The following is a 25,663-nucleotide window of genomic DNA, read 5'->3' on the forward strand; positions in this document are numbered from 1 at the left end:
CGCAATTCTAAAATTTGCCTGTGAAGGACTTTTTAAATTATTATGATTAATTGATTGGTTAGCGTGTTGACAATTATGAAGATTTATTGGCATACATATTTTTCTATGCTTCATTCATTAACTAATAGTCACAGATTTTTGTGATTATTTAATTAAATATTTTGTTTATTGATTTTAATTTTGTTTTTAAAAACTTAACATCTTTGAATGAAGAGCTTAGCTACAAAAAGCAATAAAGGTGTTAGTTACATTTTTAGTGATTTTCGTTTTTAGATGTCTTGTCCAAAGAATTGGATTTTTTTTTCAGAAGTCGAAGTTTTTGCCACAAAAGCTTTCATGCACTTAGAGGGTTTTGCAGCTAAAGACAGTCAAATGTGTCAAATTACAATTAAATGACCAAAGTGACATTTGTTTTTTCCAATTACTGACTAATAACCTTTTTACAGGCATTAAAGTGAAATTACTGAAACTAAACTTAATGCTCATTTACAAAAAAATTATGTAATGCACTTAGAGTAGGGGTGTCATACTTTAGGTTGAGAGTTGGATGGTAAATAATGTCACCATGTGAGTACCGGCTAACTTTTTTAAACCTTAGTGTTCTGATAATTGTGTTAAGAAAATTAGAAAAATACATGGCTCTGTGAAAAATAAATTTCATAAGTCCTCAGAAACATTATCATACTCATACTGTACAATTAAACATACACACACACATTTACATCTGTAAAAACCCACTGGTCTTAGATTAAAAAGCCTTAATTTAACTTCCTCTGTATGGAACGTTAACAGAATTACAGCTTATGCTTATATATCTTATCCTCTCTGTATTTGACCACCGAAATAAAAACAACCAGTTTTAAGGCGGTTGCTACTTTCATTTCAAGATGTTTGTGTGCGAGTCCTGACCAGCCAAGAAACGGTTTCTAAACTTAAACTCACTACTGTTCGTCGCGTGTGCCCATCACGGTTTAAGGCAGAAACTAATTAATGGCAGTTTTAAACATGGTACGTGGCGACACTGCCGCACGGATGCCGCTTTTTCTCAGCATCTGCCATGAAGAGTCATGCCCGCGGAATGTTTGGGTGCACAAGGACCATGTGAGGTCCGTCTACGCTCTGCCTTTAAAACTCTCCGCGTTTTGCTGCTTCTCCTATTTAAACTAGACACGTGCGACTGCCGCATCCTACCTGAAAATGATTAAAAAAAATATGTATTTAATAATAAATTGGACACCTTTGTGTGGGACGTATGTTTGACACTCCTGTATCAGAAGGTTTTGCATCTGATCTCTTAAAAAATTTAATTTATTCAGTCAAGAAAACACATACCTTAAGAAATTTGTGTGTTGCGAAGAAAATCACTATAAATGTACCACAGCAGAAAACACTGTAAAGTCTTAAGCACCCAAACCAAATCTATGTTATGACAATGGTATTGATCAATATAAATTCAAAGCTGATACCACTTAATTTGAGAAAATAATTTGAACATTACAGTAATTGCAGTGTACAAGGGTTGCTGCAAATACCACACATCCCCTTGTTTACCTAAATGTGTGCAATAATTGTGGTTATCTGGGGGGGGGGGAAATCACGGTTAGGTCAAACAACCGCGATCAGGTGATTACTTAATAATTATGACAGCTCCCCACTTATCTGATTCTGGCTGGCCACCTCTATGGCTTTTATATTGAATGGGGTGCCTGTGCCATAAAGCACACAGATACATCATCACAGATTTACAACCTAATAACCAGAACTCCCCTATTTGCACTTTATGGATGAAATAACTATAAATTCTTGCAGCTACTATGCCAACCTCAAGGCCCAATTAACCCGAGTAACAAGAGAAAAATAAATGTTGGTTTAATTTAAACGCATTGTCTGCAAATTTACTATAACCATGCAGGGATGCCTTGATCTTGGTCTGATGATAATAATAGGATTTGAAAATAGCCTGTCTGAAATCTGCCTTAAACACCAGCGACTGTACGGTGCCGTTTTAATGCGAAGTTGTTGGGACTGTGTCTTGACAGTAGTCATACATCACTGGTAGGTGGAGCTGGTCTTTGTTTCTGGTGGCATAGTTATATGTGTCATCCACACACAAGGGAATAGTGTGTAGTGTGTTTAACACAGCATCGGTTCAGTCTCTCGGCTGGGGTGAGAGTAGCAGCTGCCTTCACACCTGCTGCCAAGGTAAAACGCACCTCTGCGTCTTCCCCCACGATCCTCAATATCAAACCTCCCCATGCGTTCACGTGCAGTGTTTAAGCTAAATATTAATATCTGCTTTAATAAATGGCTTATAACAGGTGTGTAGCTTTTGGTGTTAATGCGTTTGTATTGCGCATGGATGGAGAATAGTAACCAAACCTTGGTGCTTACTTCTTGGTAAAACTGTGATGTTAATCAACACCCTCAGGCCTTCCCCGTAACATGGAACAGCTTTACTGGGGGATGGTGTTCTCATGGGACAGTTTTATGTGTTGCACAGTATGGTCGACTGGCAAATGGGAGTCAAACCCAAGAGAGATGTACTCACAACAAAAGCAGAGATAGTGATAAAGACACTCTCTCATAAACTCACTCTATTGTTCAGTCCATTAAGTTTAGTGACTGGGAAATTGAATTAAAGGAAAGACTTAAAAGAACTCAAAACGGCACAAGAGAATATAAAGATTTTGCACACTGCAAACCAACAAACACCAGTCACCTGTGCAAAGGTTCGGCAACAGGTTCGCCCTGTGCTCCCCAGTGATTAGTGCTGGTTAGGTTGGTAGGATTGTAAATACTGAAATAATTATATAGAAAATAATTTCTTACATGCACGGTTTGTTGATGTGAATCAGTTTGGTGGTATCATCGTGGTCCAGGCCCAGCCAATAAGCTAATGTAGCTCAGCTTTGCCTCACTGTGTGTATTTTTGGACTGGTGCGGTGATTCCTCAGGGACCTTTTGGAAGTAACACTTCGCTCGAGGTGCCCTCACTGTTACACACCCTCATAAATACACACAGACACAGATACACACACACTACTCGCAGTGATGCCTCTCTCTATTGCCTGGTGCAAACTCTGCCAGACGTCTAGCTCCTACTGCCTACTGCTTAGCAACAGCCAATCAGAAGAGCTGAGCTGGCAAACTTGTTGGCCAATTAGAGGAGTAGATGGAAAAAGTGCTCAGAATTTGAGTTAGGAGCAAAGGAAAAGTGAGAGAGCGCAGTAAGAAAATGGTATAATTCGTGTGCTTGTTATTGTATATTCTTTTTTATCTCAGTGATAACCAGGGAGAGTCTGCCAGTTTCATTTTGCATGATTAAAAAAAAAAAATCACTTCAATGTAGAAACAACAGTAAAACACTTATTTGTGGTATCTCGTGGTAGCATGCATGCAACTTTATTTTGTTGTCCTGGAATTTTTGTATAAACATTCGCGTTTTATTGGAAGGTCACAGATAAGCTTGAACTTTTTTCAAGTCTCTGTTATTATTTGTAACTTTTCTTAAATGTTCAAACTATAAAAATACACTGATTTATTTTAAGACAGTAGTGTTACATTTAGCTGGACGTCAATAGCAGAGTTCACTGTGGACTTGAGTTGATTGATTTTTTTTTGCTTGAGTTATGGTTTAATTTTTGTGAGCCGTTACTTGATTCATTGCAGAGGACACACCTTACTGCACTGCAGCAATGGGTGGGAAGATGAGAGAGGTGTGGCACAGAAGAGAAAAAGAGAGAGAGAGTTTGGGGAGATGAGGGGAGAAAGTGGAGAGGAGACATCGAGACACCAAAATGAAGGCATTAGGACCCAGTTGCCAGAACGCTGTCTTTCTTGTAGTTTGGTTCCTCACTGCTTAGCAACAACAAATCAGCCACCTAGATCAAGGCCAGAGCTCATCCAATAGGAAGAGGTAAATGCCACGTGACGGAGTTTTGATTTTTCTGCACCGCGTATGTTAGAGAGATAGTAACAGGAGGATGATCATGAGTTGAAGAGAAGTTAAATAATTATGTCACCATAATAATGATGCTTGAAATTAGCTATCATGATCGTGCATTTTGTGTGCTCACAAGTTTGATGATGTTTTATTCTTACTCTTTGAGAATCTTATAGGTCTGCATCAATAAGTTTATTTTTTATTTATTATCACAATCTAGAATGAAAATGCTTTAAAGATGTTTCTCTGTAAAAAAAGAAAGATGGGCAGAATTTGCAAGGTCAGTCGAAATGGGAGAAGGGCTTATAGTTCTGCATGGTGATAGCAGTTTGGGCGTGACTGAACGTGACATGGAGTCAGAGGACAGATTAAGGATTCTCACACACATGCACACTGAACAAATGTTTTAATCAATACATGGAGGAAAAACATGGCATGATAAAAGACATCAATAGCAACATTAAAACTTTCTTAAACTGGTTTTCCGAGCACTTTGTTTTTTTTCTTTTGCAAATATATGTGCTCATATACTAATAATAAATCTGTTTTGTGGTCAACCTTGCTGTGCAACAAGTATTAATGTACTAAGTAAGGAATAATTGATGACGGGCTGTTGAATTATTCGAAAATAATGCACAACCAAGGTGGTAATAATGTGGCAAAACTGAGGGGAAACCTTTTCGATCTCTCTGATGAAGCCAATACAGAAGTGATTTAAACTGCAATTCATCGACTGGCCGCTAGATGCTGGCTCCAAAAAGGAGTCAATTCCCATAGACCACCATGTTAAAATGTCTATCTTTAGAGCAGAAATTCTTTTACAGCCTGGTACAAAAAGTGTTTTTGATCTATATAGCTACTTTTGTATGGAAGTAAATCTGTGCCGTTGGGTTTTGAATTCTAATTCTTAGCACTGAATTTTTTTACATCAAATTTTTAACACCGAATTTTATTTTGCATCTAAATCAGACTTTGAATTTTAAAAGCCATCGAATATCTAGCACTGTTTTTTTTGCCTATGACATTTTTCAAATGTTTTAAAAAAATTCAGTGTAAAAAAAATTCAATGTCTAAAAAAATTCAATGAAAAAAAATTCAATGTGTTTTAAAAGATTCCGTGTAAAAACATTCAATGTTTCAAAAGATTTGGTGTAAAAAATTCAATGTCTCAAAAAATTCAGTGCAAAATAATTCAACGTCTCAAAAAATTCAGTGTAAAAATATTCAGAGTCAACATCCGGGGAAGCAAGGAGAAGCAATCGATCCCTGTATCAAATCATTCAACATCCAGCCAATCATTTACGCTCCATTGGTCACGTGACACCGAAACGGGAAGTGGGTGAAGTTTAGGCAAAGGGTTTATTTGCATTAACATACGAACACATTTTTCACATCTGGCAGATCGTATCATCAGTTTATCAGGACACAGTCCGTTTACATTTATCAACATCAAAGTGGCTTCTGTATCTGGATGTGTGATCGATCCCGTGGGGGGAGACGCGCTAGATGAATAGCTTTAAATCACAATGGCTACAACTGGCTTTAACCATATGATTTAGGGTTGTTGCGGTAACCGCACTCCCGTATTGTACAGTTCTACTGAGAAGCAAACAGCAGAGAATAACTAGCAACCCTAATAACCGTGATTCACCTTTTTAGCTTTATATTTTAAGCTTTAAAGGTTTTATCTTTGCTTATTAATATTTGCAGCGTCCGCACCGCGTACTTTACCTGAACTCGACTTTCACCCACATGCTTTTTACCAACAAAATTAATGTGAAACATGAGGATGACAATCTCGACTTCACTGTTTTAGTTTGCATTAATAACGTGCTTTAGGCTCTGTCTGAACTTATACGTTTTTGTTCTGTAGCCTACTTTGTTCACTCACATATTTCTATATCAACAATAAACTGTTGTTACCTTTGTTTCCTGATAAGTTTAATATGATTTAAATAAAAGAGCTAACAATTTCCTAAATTTCCTGTTCATGTCTCCCTCTAGTCTAGTGTGTAAGAAGTGAAGTAATGTAATTTACAAACACATTTAGGTATAAGAAACTTACTTTGCATAAAACCAACACTGAGCAAATGTATTTGGTCAATTTTATTATGGTTAGTACGTGTTTAACCTAAAACGTGTTAAATGAGATAGAAACTGCTGACTGACCAACATTCACATAATGACCCATGGATATGTCGCCATGGAAACTCAAACATTAAAACGATCCATTAAATTCTGCTACTAAATATTAAATTAAATCTCTACATTAATAGTTGGAACATATTAAACATATGCCTGAATAACTTAAAAATACGACCAGGAGTGTTAAAATGCGCTCCATTACCTAACCTCCTTTATTTTTGACAGCTGTCAGGGAGAAGATTAATGATAGTTAGCGGTGTTTTGTGTGACGTTGACCTGTAAATGCAGATTCCATGGCTGGATTGAGTGAGATCCGTCCTCGGCTGCGTTTGTGATCGGAATGTTATCCGTTCTTGCGCCACACATCAAGATGGATAAATAAAACACAACGAAAATTCTTCTGTGTATTTTGTTTAATGATTTGCCTAAAGCGCCATCACATTCAAAGCCCTGTGTTCTTAGTTTATATGTATGAGATTTTTAATGTTTGAATTAAAAGAAATTCCAAAACATTTTCCCGCAATCTTTTTAACACTTTAGGGTCAGTAAAATGTTGTATGGTTTGTTGTTAAAAATCTGTTCAATGATTGGTTAAAGCCTACGCGACTGCCGCTCACGAAAAGATAAAGGGCGTATTCCAATAGCATACTATCCCTATGCCATATTCCCTTCGAAGATCAGAACACTTGATGTATAAACTCTAGAGAAAGTTGCACAATTGTCTCATGGTGTGGTCAATTCAAATAGACTTGGCGAATAGAGCAATGAAAAACGCACATCAGTTTCTCTTTATTTGGATCGACTGTGTGACATCCCCTTCCTGAAGTGCCCTTCAAGGGCGCTAAAACGCCATTTGGAATTCACCCCGTTTTCAGCATGAACTTGACTGCCGCGTCCCATCTCAAAGGCCGATAAAACAGCTGGAGTACTTATAAAAACATCAGTAAATTAATAGGTTTCAGCAATTCTTCTGAAGAAATGTTACCATATCTTTCTCTGGAAAAATAAGCTGCCTTCAAAGCAAGTGTAATTGCGGATTCATGCGCTTCTAATCTAATTTTCCAAATTGTTCTTTTAAGTCATAATGTAAAAATAACACGGAGACTTACGTTCTTACATAGATGTGTTGTATTTTTATTATTAGGGAAATACAGGTAAGGATTTTTTCACCTTCTGAACTAAACAAACCGCATATTTTTATAGGAAATAGCCTATATTTAGCAAAGACGTTCATCTGTAGATCACTTTTGCTTTTAAAGTCAGATTATTAAATATTTAAATTTCTTGAATTAAAATAGTTTTTTAAAATGTTTCTTTATTATTATTATGAACGAAAAACTTAAAACCAATAAAATAGTACAACAAGTTCAGACAAACTCGCTAAAACAGCTTGTGTATTAATAAAACAAATTCGATGGATGGTATGCGTTCTAACACAAATAAATGAAAGACATAATTTTCCATTACTACGACTGCTTAGTGTTTGTTTATTATTATTTTATTTAGGGCTGTCAAAAGATTAATCGTGATTAATCACATCTAAAATAAAAGTTTGTGTTTACATAACATATGTGTGTGTAATGTGTATAATTATTATGTATATATAAATACATACACATTCATGTGTATATTTAAGAAATATTTGCATTTATATACTGTATAAACATTTATATAATTTATATTATATAGAAATAGAAATATTTTATATATAAATATAACCAATTTTTCTTAAATATATACATGACTGTGTGTGTTTTTATATATAAATATTAATTATACACACTACACACACATATGTTATGTAAACACAAACTTTTATTCTAGATGTGATTAATCACTATTAATCTTTTGACAGCCCTAATTTTATTATAACAGAACAACAATAAATTACTAAAATGACTCACTTATATAAAGGAGAAGGTTTAACAAAAACGAATAAATGGAAAATATTTTACCTGCCTTAATACATAAATACATCTAAAGATCCTTAGATTTATTTAAAATAAGCAAACCAATCATTTGTTTAATCAATATAAAACTACAACAATATAAACCATGGACAAACTCGCAAAAGTTAGATAAAGAAATTCAATTTAAATCCTGTCTATTCTATTCATATTTGTGGAGCAATATAAGCTTGAAAGTATCTTGAAATAAATCGATATACAAAAGCATTTTAACACTGCTTGTATTTTTAAGTTATTCAGGCATATGTTTAATATGTTCCAACTATTAATGTAGAGATTTAATATTTAGTAGCAGAATTTAATGGATCGTTTTAATGTTTGAGTTTCCATGGCGACATATCAAGGGCCATTATGTGAATGTTGCGCTGGTCAGTCAGCAGTTTCTATCTCATTTAGAGCCCTGCATTTCAGCCCGAGCCCGACGGGGCCCGACCTGTTTACGCCCTTCGGGTCGGGTTTCGGGCCAATTTTAACATCACAGCAGATACGCGGGCCGGACCTCGGGCTTATTTAGACTTCTCCATCTTTTTATAGTTTTCAATTTAATTAAAATAATCTTTTGACAGACATTTATGATTGCAAAACAAACATTGGAAGACGTTTAACCTACCGCATGAGTCCGCTACGCACAGCCACACATTTACAATGCAGCTGTTTTAACAGCGTATTTAAACAGCAGGACCTTCAGCGCACCAGGAAAAATTATAAATGGAGTACTAGATTAAAACCTTGGATACTGTATATAATCTATGCAGACAGCATCCAAGACATAATCTATTAAAGACTTCTCCCTGTATTAATTTCGTGTAAGAAGGCTGTGTCTTTATTTCTTGTTTGTGTATGGATCGACTTTTTTCTTAGTTTAACTGTTGGATGGATACATGAATAGCCATGTTCTGTGGTAAGTCCTTACATTAAAAAAAAGGTATATGCAAAAGCGAAGTTGTAAGATAAGGTAGCATGCATGTTTATTCTGCTCTGTTTCATGTTTATTTAGTTTCGTTTTGTATAGCCCTTTTTAATTTTTTATTTCTGCACCCGTTGCAACTGCGAGCAGCAGAGCAACCTGCCTTCGCTTTTTAAAAATAGTGTGTGTTGATAATAAACGTTTAAACTAACATTGTGATGTGCTGAAAATATTTATTTTATATAGTTGTTATTATAGGCAAGTGAAGTGTTGATTTGAGAGGATCAATTCATCAAACATGTCGTCAACTTGCTGTCGGCCGCTAACACTTGGTTATCATAAAACACTTTAACAAACAAAAATGCTCTAAAATGTAAATAAAAAAGAAATATAACTATTTTGCCATTTAAAACAAAACTGAACTGCTTTAATTGCTGCAAGAGTACAGCTGTACAAGCTGTGTAAGGAGTTATTTGGATTTCTTTTGCAAAATCTATACGGAATTTTGCAGAATGATTTAAAATGTTTTAAAATGATCCGAGAGAATGTGCGCTGTGAATATTACAAAACAATAAAATATTTTATAACTATTTTATACATTTTATTAAAGGATTACCATGAATTAAACTGGACCAACATGAACCAACAGATAATGGATAATGTGCTGTCACAACCATAGTTTTATAATAATATACATATATTACTGTCTACAGTGTAAGAGTAAAAAGAAAAGGCTTCTCATAATGAATGTAGCGTATATAGCAAGATAATTTCATCAGTTTAACAACACAATGTATATATATATATATATATATATATATATATATATATATATATATATATATATATATATATATTTATCTTGTAAACGGATTTGAAATAATAAATAATTGTCGCGTCATGAGAGAGACGATAGAGATCTCATTAACTTCTCCGCAGAAAGTTTTATTTCAAATTCAAGTTTTACATATTAAATAGGCTATTAAAAAGACATCTACAGACATCTACTCACAAACACACGCGATGCAGTGACTATATATCTGCGGACACAGATTCCTAATGGGGAGAATTAAAAAGTTCGACTCGGGTCAGATATAACAAATACATTTGCTCAGTGTTGGTTTTATGCAAAGTAAGTTTCTTATACCTAAATGTGTTTGTAAATTACATTACTTCACTTCTTACACACTAGACTAGAGGGAGACATGAACAGGAAATTTAGGAAATTGTTAGCTCTTTTATTTAAATCATATTAAACTTATCAGGAAACAAAGGTAACAACAGTTTATTGTTGATATAGAAATATGTGAGTGAACAAAGTAGGCTACAGAACAAAAACGTATAAGTTCAGACAGAGCCTAAAGCACGTTATTAATGCAAACTAAAACAGTGAAGTCGAGATTGTCATCCTCATGTTTCACATTAATTTTGTTGGTAAAAAGCATGTGGGTGAAAGTCGAGTTCAGGTAAAGTACGCGGTGCGGACGCTGCAAATATTAATAAGCAAAGATAAAACCTTTAAAGCTTAAAATATAAAGCTAAAAAGGTGAATCACGGTTATTAGGGTTGCTAGTTATTCTCTGCTGTTTGCTTCTCAGTAGAACTGTACAATACGGGAGTGCGGTTACCGCGACAACCCTAAATCATATGGTTAAAGCCAGTTGTAGCCATTGTGATTTAAAGCTATTCATCCAGCGCGTCTCCCCCCACGGGATCGATCACACATCCAGATACAGAAGCCACTTTGATGTTGATAAATGTAAACGGACTGTGTCCTGATAAACTGATGATACGATCTGCCAGATGTGAAAAATGTGTTCGTATGTTAATGCAAATAAACCCTTTGCCTAAACTTCACCCACTTCCCGTTTCGGTGTCACGTGACCAATGGAGCGTAAATGATTGGCTGGATGTTGAATGATTTGATACAGGGATCGATTGCTTCTCCTTGCTTCCCCGGATGTTGACTCTGAATATTTTTACAATGAATTTTTTGAGACGTTGAATTATTTTGCACTGAATTTTTTGAGACATTGAATTTTTTACACCAAATCTTTTGAAACATTGAATGTTTTTACACTGAATCTTTTAAAACACATTGAATTTTTTTTTCATTGAATTTTTTTAGACATTGAATTTTTTTTACACTGAATTTTTTAAAAACATTTTAAAAAATGTCATAGGCAAAAAAACAGTGCTAGATATTCGATGGCTTTTAAAATTCAAAGTCTGATTTAGATGCAAAATAAAATTCGGTGTTAAAAATTTGATGTAAAAAAATTCAGTGCTAAGAATTAGAATTCAAAACCCAACGGCACAGATTTACTTCCATACTTTTGCCCTTCATGATAACTGTGTGAGAGGGGTGAATTTTTTTGTAACTCATTTTTCGGATGTCCGTGTGTGATGCACGGTGATGCACGGCCAATATGGCGACGGCAGTTACCGCCTACTATTGGCTTCAAAAACAACAGGGTTCCAACGGGTCCTTGAAATCCTTGAAAGTTTGTGAATCTGGGGGGAAAAATATCAAGGCCCTGGGAAGTTTTTGAAAATATACATACATAGATACAGGTCATTGAAAGTGCTTAAATCTATTTTATGCAAGTTTTCTAAAAAAAAAAAACATATTATTTCCTGTGTAGTGTAGGATAATATCATAAAATTCCTTAAAAGTCCTAAATATTTTCTGTACGCGAATGTTGATTCATACCAAAATTGTGTTTGACACATGAAAACGTCTCTGGTTAGGGCCCGAGCACACCGGGGTGTGAGGACCCTATTGTTCTTCAAGGAGTTATTATTATTAGGGCCCGAGCACACCAGGGTGTGAGGACCCTATTGTTTTTGCTCCGTTTATTATTATTATTCTTCTTTTTCTTCTTCTTCTTCTTCTTCTTCTTCTTCTCCGAAATGGATCACATTTTTGAATTCCTAAACATACCCGAAAACTCATGAAAATTTGCACACGCGTCAGAAGTGGCGAAAATTTACATGTAGTATAGGCGTCAGAAGTGGGCGTGTCAAAATGGCTCGATAGCGCCACCTGCAAAATTTCAAGAGAACAGCCCCCCCACTACGAAAAACTTACAGATACGAAATTTGGTAGGATCATCTATTACTCCAAGACCTACAAAAAAGTCTCTTGGAGCTAAGCTCTAAACCCCACAGGAAGTCAGCCATTTTGAATTTTCTCTGTCATTTTTTGACATTTCCAAGCGTCGTACTTTAACGAACTCCTCCTAGAGATTTAATCCGATCATCATCATATTTGGTCAGTATCATCTAAAGGCCTTTGCGATGCTAAATTGCGGAGCTTTTGACTTTTCATTGGAGGGCGTGTCCGTGGCGGCCTGGCAAAGTGTAATGTTTCGCCATGAAACAGGAAGCTGATGTAATTCAGGCATACATTGTCCGATCTGCCCCTGACTTCACACGTTTGATAAGGGTCCAGGCCTGAACACATCAACATGGCATAATTCAGTAACACTCATAGCGCCACCTAGAGGCAGCAGGAAATACCATGTTTGACGCTGTGACTTACTGCTCTTAGGTATTTAACCATATCAACATCATATTTCACCAGTGTAATCTCAAGACCTTGTGTGATGGTAAAAAGCAACGACCTTGACTTTTCATTAAAGGGCGTGTCCGTGGCGGCCTGGCAAAGTATCGCTATCTGAATCGCATTTTGACAGGCTAAACAAGCTCAAAAAGTCATAAAACGTTGCACACACGTCAGAAGTGGCAAAAATTTACATGTGGCATAGGCGCCAGAAGTGGGCGTGCAGAAATGGCTCGATAGCGCCACCTGCAAAATTTCAAGAGAACAGCCCCGCCGCTACGAAAATCCTACAGATACGAAATTTGGTAGGGTCATATATCACCCCAAGACCTACAAAAAAGTCTCTTGGAGCGAAGCTCTAAACCCCACAGGAAGTCGGCCATTTTGAATTTTTGCTGTGATTTCTGTGCAAATTTTGTAATTTCCAGGCTTCGTACTTTAACGAACTCCTCCTAGAGATTTTGTCAGATCGTCATCATATTTGGTCAATCTCATCTAAAGGCCTTTGCGATGTTAAATTGCGGAGCTTTTGACTTTTCGTTGGAAGGTGTGTCCGTGGCGGCCTGACAAAGTTCAGCGTTTTCGCCATGAAACAGGAAGTTGTTATAACTAAGGCATACGATGTCCAATCTGCCCCACACTTGACATGTTTGATAAGAGTCTTGGCCTGAACACATTTTAATGCCAATATTCAGCTTCAGTCCTAGCGCCACCTAGAGGTAGCAGGAAATGCCTTGTTTTACGCTGTGATTCACTGTTCTCAGAGATTTAATCAAATCATTATCATATCAGGTGAGACTGATCTTAAGCCCTTTGCGATGATAAATTGCGAAGATCTTGACTTTTGGTTGAAGGGCGTGTCCGTGGCGGCCTCGCAGAGTGATGTTTCGCCATGAGAAAGCTGTTGTAACTCAGGCATGCAATGTCCGACCTGTCACAGACATCATACGTTTGACAAGGGTCCTGGCCTCAACACATCAATGTTACAACAATCAAATACAATCATAGCGCCACCTGCTGCACAAAGGAGGTGTGGCACTTCAAAGTTCCTTTGAATATCCGCCTATATTTACCCACTGAAATTTCAATCCCCCTGGTTCATTGCTTTACTAAGGCCATAGAGTGGCGGTGCACATGCGTGCGAGGGCCCTTCCATCACTGCTTGCAGTTTTAATTAGGGCCCGAGCACCGAGGAGCAGGCCAGAATGGCCTGCACCGAATGGTGTGAAGCCCTATTGTTTTTGCTCGGATTATTATTTTTTTTTTTATTTTTTTTATTTTTTTTTTTATTTTTTTAACACTTTTGGCCATTTTGGGTGCCTAAACATACTCGAAAACTCTTGCAATTTGGCACACACGTCAAAGTCGTCCGTCATTGCGACCGGGCAAAGGCTGGAACACGGGCGTGGCACGGGGGCTCTGTAGCGCCCCCTGTAATGCAAAAACAAACATTGTTGCGCAGTTCGGGCAAACATGTACGCACATGTACGAGAGTTGGTACGCATATAGATCTCATCGACCCGAACAACTTTCGCCCTCTAACATTTAAGCTCCGCCCAACAGGAAGTCGGCTATTTTGGATTGTTTAAAAAATGCATGCGTTGAACTTTTAAATACTCCTCCTAGAGGATGCATGCGATTGACACCAAACGTGGTGAACATGATGTCGAGACATTGGACTTGCTAAATTGCGAAGGGATTTTTGATATCTCGAACGGTGTTGCCATGGCGAGGCGACAAATTTATGGCGACATCAGAGAAACAGGAAGTGTCTAATATCAAAGGCAAAAAATGTCTTATTGTGATGACACGCGGTGTGTTTGTTCGTCTGAAGATTCCGATCGCATCGATGTGCCTATTGTGACTCCCGGGTATAGCGCCACCACCAGGCGCCAGGAAGTGTGTCAGTCACAAAGGTGGATTTTTTTTGACAGTTCCGTGCGATGTTCTTTTAAATACTCCTCCTACAATGTTTATGCGATTGACACCAAAAGTGGTCAACATGATGCCAAGACATTGTAGATGATAAATTGCGAAGGGATTTTTGATATCTCGAACGCTGTTCCCATGGCAACCTGTCAAACTTTACTTTCATTTTTAAGGAATATTTAAACCTTACAGCTGCATGCGGTAAACTTTTAAATACTCCTCCTGGAGAAATAATGTGATTGACTCCAGAAGTGGTCAACATAATGCTGAGACATTGTAGATGATAAATTGCGAAGGGATTTTTGATATCTCGAACGCTGTTCCCATGGCAACGCGTCAGATTTTACTTTCATTTTAAAGGCATATTTAAGCCTTTCAGTTGACGCCAATGTTCTTTTAAATACTCCTTCTAGAATATTCATGCGATTGATGCCAGAAGTGGTCAACATGATGCCGAGACATTGTAGATGATAAATTGCGAAGGGATTTTTGATATCTCAAACGCTGTTCCCATGGCAACGCGTCAAACTTTACTTTCATTTTAAAGGCTTATTTAAGCCTTTAAGTTGATGCCGATGTTCTTTAAAATACTCCTTCTAACACCAAAAGTGGTCAACATGATGCTGAGGCATAGTAGATGATAACTTGTGAAGGGATTTTTGATATCTCAAACGCTGTTCCCATGGCAACGTGTCAAACTTTACTTTCATTTTAAAGGCATATTTAAGCCTTACAGTTGTATGCAGTTAACTTTTAAATACTCCTTCTAGAATAATCATGCAATTGACACCAAAAGTGTTCAACATGAAGCCGAGATATTGTAGATGATAAATTGCGAAGGGATTTTTGATATCTCAAACGCTGTTCTCATGGCAACGCGTCAAAGTTTACTTTAATTTTAAAGGCATATTTAAGCCTTTCAGTTGACGCCGATGTTCCTTTAAATACTCCTTCTAGGATATTCATGCGATTAACACCAGAAGTGGTCAACATGATGCCGAGACATTGTAGATGATAAATTGCGAAGGGATTTTTGATATCTCGAACGCTGTTCCCATGGCAACGCTGCAAACTACTTTTATTTCAGGCATATTTAAGGCTCTTGGCGTGCTTAGATTAACCTTAAAGTTGGCACACACATCAGAGTTGTCAGCTGTTAAGTGTGCACAAAAAGGTCAGATATAGGCGTGTCTCTTAAGTGGCTCACTAGCGCCCCTGTTTGTCTAAAATGTGGGGTTTTTGTTTTACCTACAGTCCCCAAATGGCTCAGTAAAAACATTAAAAATAGCCCACTGATGTTTACCCACTTGATGCCCTTGCCCACCGGGCATCATTTTCTCGGACGCATCGTGTAGCGGTAAAAAAACGTGCGAGGGCCCGCCATTGCTGCTTGCAGCTATATTTATTATTATTATTTTTCTTTTTCTTCTCCGACTTCAGCGGGACTTTAGAGGGCCTAAACATACTCGAAAACTCATGAAATTTTGCACAGATATCAAGAGTGATGAAAATTTACACGTGGTGTAGGCTTTAGAATTAGGCGTGGGAAAATGGCTCTATAGCGCCACCTACAAATTTTCAACGAAGCAGCCCTCGGACTGTGTTTGACGTACAATTATGAAATTCGGTACACTTCTGTAGCATGACAAGACCTACAAAAAAGTCTCTTGGAGCGAAGCCGTAAACCAAACAGGAAGTCAGCTATTCGGAGTTATTTTTGTGATTTGGGCGCAGTTTTTGTCATTTCCAGGCGTCATACTTTAACTAACTCCTCCTACAGTTTTCGTCGGATCTTCTTCATATTTGGTGAGTGTCATCTTAAGGCCTTTGTGATGCTAAATTGCGAAGGATTTGACTCTACGTAAAAATTTGTGTCGGTTCTGGCCCGACAAAGTTTGATGTTTTCCAATGAAACAGGAAGTTGCTGGAACTCATGCATACAATGTCCGATCTGTCCCAAATTTCACATGATTGCTAAGAGTCCTGACCTGAACACATCTACATAACAATTTTCATTTATAGCCATAGCGCCACCAGCTGGCAACCTGAAGGAACATGTTTTAGCGCCACTTTCAAATATTGAATGAAGCAGCCCTTGGACTGTGTTTAACTTACATGTACGAATTTCGGTATGCTCATGTATTATTACATGCCCTACAAAAAAGTCTCTTGGAGCAACGCCCTAAACCAAACAAGAAGTCAGCTATTTTGAATTATTTCTCAGATTTTGGCTCAGTTTTTCTCGTTTCCAGCAGTCAATCTTTAACTAACTCCTCCTACAGTTTTCGTCGGATCATCATCATATTTTGCGAGTCTCATCTTAAGGCTTTTGTGATGTTAAATTGCGAAGGATTTGATTCTATGTTAAAATTTGTGTCTGTTTCGGCCAGCCAAAATTTGATGTTTCGCTATGAAACAGGTTGCTGGAACTCAGGCATACAGTGTCCGATCTGTCCCAAACTTCACATGATTAATAAGAGTCCTGACCTGAACACATCTACATGTCAATAGTCACTTATGGTTATAGCGCCACCAGCTGGCAACAGGAAGTGACATGTTTACAATGATTATGCAATGTCTGATCTGTCCCAAACTTCACATGATTAATAAGAGTCCTGTACTGAACACATCTACATGTCAATAGTCACTTATGGTTATAGCGCCACCAGCTGGCAACAGGAAGTGACATGTTTACACTGATTATGCAATGTCCGATCTTTCCCTAACTTCACATGATTAACAAGAGTCCTGGACTGAACACATCTACATGTCAATAGTCACTTATGGTTATAGCGCCACCAGCTGGCAACAGGAAGTGACATGTTTACAATGATTATGCAATGTCTGATCTGTCCCAAACTTCACATGATTAATAAGAGTCCTGGACTGAACACATCTACATGTCAATAGTCACTTATGGTCATAGCGCCACCAGCTGGCAACAGGAAGTGACATGTTTACAATGATTATGCAATGTCTGATCTGTCCCAAACTTCACATGATTAATAAGAGTCCTGGACTGAACACATCTACATGTCAATAGTCACTTATGGTCATAGCGCCACCATATGGCAACAGGAAGTGACATGTTTACAATGATTATGCAATGTCTGATCTGTCCCAAACTTCACATGATTAATAAGAGTCCTGGACTGAACACATCTACATGTCAATAGTCACTTATGGTTATAGCGCCACCAGCTGGCAACAGGAAGTGACATGTTTACACTGATTATGCAATGTCCGATCTTTCCCTAACTTCACATGATTAATATAGTCCTGGACTGAACACATCTACATGTCAATAGTCACCAGTGTTGGGCAAGTTACTGAAAATTAGTAATTAGTTACAGTTACTAGTTACTTCTTTTAAAAGTAACTGAATTACTGTACCAGTTACTGTATATCAAAAGTAATTAGTTACTTAGAAAAGTAACTCTTAAGTTACTTTTATGTCTGCTTTTTAAATGTAAATATGAACAGTACTGAACAGTCAGAACAAAGGTATGTTGTCCCGTTTAGATTTTTCATGTTCATTCTATATGCACTGTCAGCTATGATGAAGTGTAATTAATCATTGTGCCGCCAACTACGGTCCTGCGACGTCAGATATGTCTTGTCTATTTTTTACAAAATAGAGTAACGCGAGTAACGAACTCATTTAAATTTCAGTAATTGTAATTGCGTTACTTGATTTAAAAAAATACTTCGTTACATGCTCGTTACTGCTAAAAGTAGTGGAGTTACAGTTACAGTTACTTTGTAACGCGTTACTCCCATCACTGATAGTCACTTATGATGCCAATAGTCAGTTATGGTCATAGCGCCACCAGCTGGTAACAGCAACATGTTTACAATGATAATGCAATGTCGGATTTTTCCCAAACTTCACATGATTGATAAGAGTCCTGGACTGAACACATCTACGTGCCAATATTTACATGTAGTCACTCATACTCACTCACTCACACTCGCTCACTCACTCTCTCTCTCTCTCTCTCTCTCTCTCTTTCTCTCTCTCTCTCTCTCTCTCTCTCTCTCTCATGCTATCTTACACAATGCTACCTCGCTGTCATTTGTAATTAGCAACCGGAAATGTGGCACATTATACTACACTTTTAAATGGTTCACCTATGTTTACATGCTTAAATGCCTATTTACTACTGTTCCCTTTAATTCTTATGCCACGGCGTGGCGGTGTCATGTGTGCGAGGGCCCTTCCATCACTGCTTGCAGTTTTAATTACGTATGTAACTGTTGTTCCTTGAGAAGGGAACGAGACGCTGCGTCTCCCTTGCCATACTTCCTGCGTCCCTGTAACGCCATCTTTTGCAATACAGATAGCGATATACTTCCTGGCTCCTGCGTCACCCTTTCTTTGTGGTTAAGCCTCACCATTGGTTGAATTTGTTATACACATTCAGACGCACTTACCCCTGGAGGCGTCCCCAGAGTGTCACCGCAGTGATGCAGCAAGAGTTCCCTCAAAAGGGAACTGTAACAATGTATCTTAAAAGGTAACATGATGTAACCTTGCTCTCATTTGAAATGTGTCCCAACATTTAGTCCTTGAATTTGAGGGTATTGGACCTGGAAAGTCCTTGAAAGTTCCTTGAATTTGAAGTTAACTAAGGTGTGGGAACCCTGAAACAATCTTCAGAAACCTATGGGTGATGTCACGGACACTGTCCATTTTTTTTTTACAGTCTATGGGCATTATGCGTGGAGTGTGCATAATAATTTTTTTTATAATTCAATGGACCGGAGTGAATTATTCCTCTTACACCACGGTTACCACAAACATTTCTCTGATGGTTATTTTAAGACATTTGACAGGTGTGCATTTACAGAATAATAATCAACACCCGTGGAACATTTCTCAAGCAGTAAGAATAAAGCTTTTAACAGGCACCTGGTATAATTGCATTTATTTCCTATCATAATGTGTGATTTTAAGTGTTTGAGGATGTAAAAGTTTTGCCGATGTTACTTTGAAATGTATTTGCCAAGTTGCCTTTGTACATGCTGATTATTCAGTGTATACATTTAATCAAGTGTTTCCTAGGATTCGAAACCATGACCTTTTTACAGACAGTTTCCGTATCCTTATGTATCTTGCTTGTGTGTTTTAATACTAATTGTTGTATCAGGTGGGTGCGGTGTGTTTGAGTTTGAGGGTTCAGCCTATTGGAAAGTACCCAGCTTTACTCTTGTTTGTGGACTCTGCAGCTTCTCTGCAGGGGTGTGCATGCCCCCATATATCTAGGCTATACTCTGTGTGTGTGTGTGTGTGTGTGTGTGTGTGTGTGTGTGTGTTTAGTGGTACTCCCAAACTTACACTTGGTTGATGAGAGCTGCTCTCTGTAGCATGGTTACAGTGGGCTTTTTATGTCCATTGGCTGGCGTTTTTTTTAAAGGAGTGGTTACTGATTGAGTGTGCAGCAACACATCTAAGCCCTCATTGGCTGAGGGAGGTGGAAAACCTCTTGTGATTGGACCAAACTCCTCAGATACCCTAGTTGTGCTTTTTTTTCTTTCATGCAGTCTGTTTACTTCAGGTCTGAATTGAGATCCTCTTGACTTCCTCAGAGAGAAAGACGAGAGATAGTGATTGTGAATGATGATCACTTAAGTGTGTTTGTGTGCTGAAAATTAAATTCAAGTAAGCTAAATAAAATTGAGGAAAAACGCAAGGGATCACAAACTAAAAGAAAAAAAAATGCATAAAGTGTAATGGAAAACCTTTTCTTGTTGTTGTTTTCATTTTCAACTTTGTCTTTTTCTCATGTGAAATGCATAAACAATTTGAAGTTGTTTCACATAAACTGTTGAGCGTCGAGCAGCAGTGGTAAAGAGAATGAATGCTGTATGTCAAAATTATACTTTTTTTTTTTTACCAGCAGTTTCCCTTTTGTCTCTGTTTTAGTCCCATTTTTTTTCTCCCCTGAGGTGAAGCAGCCTGTGGAATACACTTAGTCTTTGATCTCATCCGGAAAATGGGATTTGTTATTCCTCCTTCTATTCTCACCCATGTTCCTCCTTCACTTAATGTTTTTTTCTCAATCACTTTTTTGGGCTGGGTGGGAAGTGTCCTCATTCATTCTCACAATGCCCACTGCTTAGCAACAACCAATCAGTCCTCATATTTTTGGAGGGGCCCTCCAGCCAATCAGGAGTGCTGTGCTATAGCATCTTATGATCTTCAATCCTATTGGAGTGAAGAGCAAGCACTGCTGGTCCAGAGCATTGAGATGAGCAGAACAGAGGTGCCCTTAAATTCGAACATCATCAGTGTTGATGTCTGGAGGGATAAGTTAATTTTCTTGGACTTGATCAAAGTAATTCATTCTTAGTCCATCTCTAAAAGACCTTTGCTGACACTTCAGCTATTAAGTGTACTGCAAAGAGCTTTTTTATGACATGAACATGTATTAAATATATTAAATTATATATTAAATAGTAAAATTTATGTGTAAAATAAAACTGATTTGTTTTATTAATTGGCCAACATAAAATGGTTAGAATAGGCTGATCTTTATGCAAAACGTTATTGTTTGTTTCTCTGTATAATAGTTCCTAAATCTAACAATAGCGTTATAAATAGATAATGAACTTTTAAGTGTATTTTAAGTGATTAATGTTTATATGTCAGCAATTTCGTCAACATCCATATGTCATTATAAAAATAAATGTATAAATTGCAGGTGTGAAAAGGTACACAAGAGTCTCGGTTTCGGTACATGCCTCAGTTTTTAAGTAGCAGTTCAGTTCTCTTTTTTAACATAGTAAAACAGTTTAACATTTTAAAATAAAACCCCTGTATAAACAAGCTGTGCTGCCTGCAACAGAGGTGGACACTACTTATGTTTACTTTCTACATAAAAGTACATTTTTAAGTATTCGTATTTTATCAGTGTTGTTCTTTGGAAAACATAAATTTCATCCTACCTTTAGTGGTTCTTTTGCAATCAGCTTTTGAATATGGGTAGGTTTTGGCAAAAACACCATATTTTGAGCAAAAAGCAAAAATAATTCCATATTTGTGACGGACTTTTCATAGAGATCCCATCCAGAGCGATCTTTAAAACAGACACGGACATGCAGCAGCTTGCCATAGGGCAATACTTCCGGTTTTAAAAAGTTGCGGAAATTGTAATAGCGGTATTGCGGAAAGACGGAAAATCTCGTCATTGGCGGGGAAGCGTTTTCTCTTTATTGACGAGATATCTCGTCAATGGCGGGGAAAGAGTTAAGTAAAAAGCTCTTTCGTACTTTTACTCAAAAAAAAGTTCACAATTTTTATGTAATTAGGCATTAAATCAATTTTAATATGCAATGTAAAAAAGTTGAAATTCTTTAAATGTCTCAAAACTCGGAACTCCTGTGCAAGATGTTGCAAAAGACGCAGGACTCATGCTTAACCGCAAGCATGTCAGTCTAGCACATGCTTGCATAGAAAAACAGTGAAAAAGTAGCGCAGTGGAGTGAATAATGCGTTCTCTAAACAAATTTATGGTATGTATGTATGTGTGAATACTCGACTTGAAGTTCTTATTTTTGTTCCGCACGTAAAACAAGTCTACTGTTAAAGATTGCATTTGGTATGCATGTGCACCAAACCTGAATTCCTTTCGGTACTGTTACACCCCTAATAAATTGGTACTTTTAGCTACACTGCTCTCTATCTATTGTTTGCTTGGCAACCTCAAAAAAGAATCAAAGTGAGATTAATTATTAGTTATTAAAAATATGATAATTCTTACATGACTATGTAGTGTTATTATACACCGTGTTGGGGAAAGTTGCTTTTAAAAGTAATGCATTACAATATTTAGTTACTCCGCAAAAAAGTAACTAATTGCGTTACTTTGTTACTTTTCATGGAAAGTAATGCTTATGTTACTTTTGCCTTACTTTTTCTGACTTGGCTGAGGCTTGATCTCTTTTAGGCCTTGCAGGTGTTTTATATGACTAAGAAGTTCTGCATTCAGAAATTGCCTTTTCCATTGCAAAAATGTTCCCGCTTAGGCACGTAATTCTACGTGACTACGTTCAGTTTAATTCAGTACATTTTTCTTTTTTTTAATTGAATTAATAAAAACGAAAAGTTACTCACATTACTTTTTTTTTTTAAAAGTAACTTAAATATTAATGTGTACATTTATTATAATTTATTACATAAATGAATACGTTACTTTACTTGTTACTTCAGAAAAGTAATATTATTAAGTAATGCACGTTACTTGTAATGCATTACCCCCAACACTGATTAAACTTAAAATAAAATAAAATTGCATATGAGGTTTAGATAATAGGATAAAGACAGTATAGCCAAGTCTTAAGTACAGTGTATAATGACCTGTTTATGTGTTTGTGTGATTGACAGGGCTCTGGTAGTCATCAGCACTTTGGATGGGAGAATCGCAGCACTGGATCCTCTAAACCAGGGACGCAAACAGTGGGACCTGGATGTTGGCTCAGGCTGTCTAGTGTCCTCTACTCTCAGCAAACCAGAGGTATTGCACATACTCATATGCACATTGTATACTTATTGAATGAAACAAACCAATGTACCAAAGCAAACAGTTGTTTACATGGTGGTTTATCTTGCCATTTTGCACTTGGCTGGAATTTTATTGATTATTCCGCCCATGATCAATATAAAAAAAACTTTTTTTTTTACCATAGTAATAGAGAAAGATTTATTTTTACAATTACTTTTTGAAAAAGGTGCAATCTAATAAACCTATTTTGCTTTGACAAGACTCTAGTTTCTGGTTGAACTGGATTTTAAGTGGTTAATGCACGCTTAAAGTAACGCAACTGTTCTGAGTGAGTGAGCGTATGTGTGTGGGAAGATGCGATGTTTGTTTGAACCTCTTTACCCCAGAAGAGAATGAGACATGGCCCAAAGGAAATTGGGTAAAACAAGTAACGCACACACACATATCACAGACTCATACTCATTAGGGACTATAGACTAGCCTGGAGGAAGAGCATTTGGCAGCGATGCGCTTATGCATCTGTGCATATACACACATACATAAGCACCATGAGAAACAAACATTAGCTGCAGTAATGAGATTTCTTTGTGCAATCTGCTATTTTGATTTCATTTTTAGTATGTAGGCTACATTGTTACACATTTGGTTTAACCATGCTTAGAATTTGATAAAGTTGAAACAATATTGTTATGTATGTGTGAGAAAGAGCGAAAGAGAGAGTCGGTGTTGACCCCCCATCTGGTTTGGCGGTAACCTGAAATGCCTGGCTGCTGTGGAAGCAAGCATCCCATTGGATAGATTCCTGATCTCCCCTCCCCTTTTACCTCTGGATGCCTAGCAACCAGCCATTCTGATTGGCTTAGGCTGTGCCTCACATTGCATTCTGCTCGGTGATTAGAGCAGTCTACACCCATCTGATTGGCCCTCGCCATGGCGCCAGTAGAGAGCAGTCTCCTATAGCATGCCACAGCACTAGGAGAGAGGCCAGCCATAAACAGCATTGTCTGCAGAAACATGCTGTCACAACAAGAGAGGGGGAGGTGTGAAAGAAAGAGAGATAAAAGGAATGAGGAAGAGAGGAAAAGAAGAAAAGTGAGAAAGATTGGATGGGTGTGTGGGGGGGAATTGCCACTGACAGCGTTATGTGAGTCATGCTGAGAGGATTGTAGAATGAGGTAATGCCTTATGTGTAGGATGATGTCATCCATAAGAATGCTGATCACCCCCCCCCCCCAACATACAAATCTATTAATCTTTGGGCTTATCAGTTTTAATTGTTAATGCGCTTTACTCAAATTAGCCAAAAAGCTGGATGTTATTTACTGCTTGAGGCTCATTTCTACCTCTTGTTTTGTTTAATTGCCAAACTAAAGTAATGATTTTGTGTGATGTGAAGAATGCAGGTGTTCTAGATGAACATGATTTTGTAAAGTCTTCAGATAAACCTCACCAACAACATTCGTAATTAAATTTTAAGTCACAATTTGTCTTTTAAAAGTAGATAAACCAACATGCCGGCACTTTTAATTTGATCTTCAAAGGTGATTTGTATTTCTGGTGCTGCTCATTTGCTTTGGGTTCAGGTGTGTGTATGTAATTGATGTCAACTTAATAGAGAAGATGCTCCATTGATGTCCTGAACGTCTCAGTCATTGTTAAAAGAGCTAAAAATATAACACCGTAACAGGGTTAGGTTAGACATAAATGGTAATCTGTACTGTGTGTTGGGTGCACTTAAACAATTTATTTTTGCGCGAGGAGCAGTATGAAATGTTTATCGGTTGTGTTTGTGTGCGTGAGGGAGACCAATTGGGAAGAGAGCGGGGATTGCACCTAGCGTGATGTAATGGTATGTGTCAGACTCAGTGAAGCGATATCATCTGCGGGTCATTGAGTATGGAAGGATATCCTGCCTACAAACACTCAAGCACTCCACACTCTCAAACCTTCACTGATCCCCAAAGACAAGGGCCACGCTGCCCTCGGCTAAACCTCTCAAATTGATCGTGTCAAACAAGATTGTGGAAGTCATTGCCCACAGCTCAAGAGAAGACTTGATTCATGTCAGGGGTGATTGGTGGGGGATTCGGTTTGATATTGCGCTATTTTTCTTTCCTTTCTATCGTCTACTTTTAATAAAATTATCAGAGCAAAGGTGACCGGATGTTTGACTATATGTCTTAAGTAGGGCTTGCTCAGAGTTTTGCAATACATCTGGGTTTGCTTGGCATGCTAAAACTGAACTAATGCGTGCAAGAATCAAAGTTGATGGAATCTGAACTAAATCAAAACTGATGGATGTAATAATCTAACGAAGATAACAAATGCAGCTGTCTAATCCTTGATAAAATTATTTGATGAACGTCCTGGCAGCTTTTCCATGCAGACAGGGAATGGAGTCGGAGGATGACAAGTTTTACATTTGTGCATTTGGCAGATGTGTTTTAATATGACAACAAAGCGCCATTTAAACACTTTAAAAGTAGTCCATTCGCTTGCATCCATATTGCGTTATCACCGATGCACATGCAAAGGATGGAAAAACAATGCGACTCACTTAATTGTTTTTTTTTATTATCTTGGTGTTAATATGTTCAGCAGAGCAAGCAACAGCTGCACAAATGTGGATTGCAATGCCAGTACATCGGTTGACCATGGAAAGATTTATTTATTTTTTGAGGGGACAGCTCCAGAAATTTAATT

The 25,663-nt window shown here is 37.5% G+C and overlaps 1 protein-coding gene across 1 annotated transcript in view; it reads left to right on the plus strand.

Moving 5' to 3' along the window:
* Nucleotides 1-25,663, plus strand: part of eif2ak3 (eukaryotic translation initiation factor 2-alpha kinase 3) — a 45,779-nt gene that overhangs the window by 3,789 nt on the left and 16,327 nt on the right. Inside the window, exon 2 of the mRNA XM_065297099.2 lies at nt 22,843-22,972. Within this exon, the coding sequence (XP_065153171.1) occupies nt 22,843-22,972 (130 nt within the window). The remainder of the gene's footprint in view (nt 1-22,842; nt 22,973-25,663) is intronic.

The sequence above is a fragment of the Paramisgurnus dabryanus genome, chromosome 20 (genome assembly GCF_030506205.2).
Source record: "Paramisgurnus dabryanus chromosome 20, PD_genome_1.1, whole genome shotgun sequence".
Lineage (NCBI taxonomy): Eukaryota > Metazoa > Chordata > Actinopteri > Cypriniformes > Cobitidae > Paramisgurnus > Paramisgurnus dabryanus.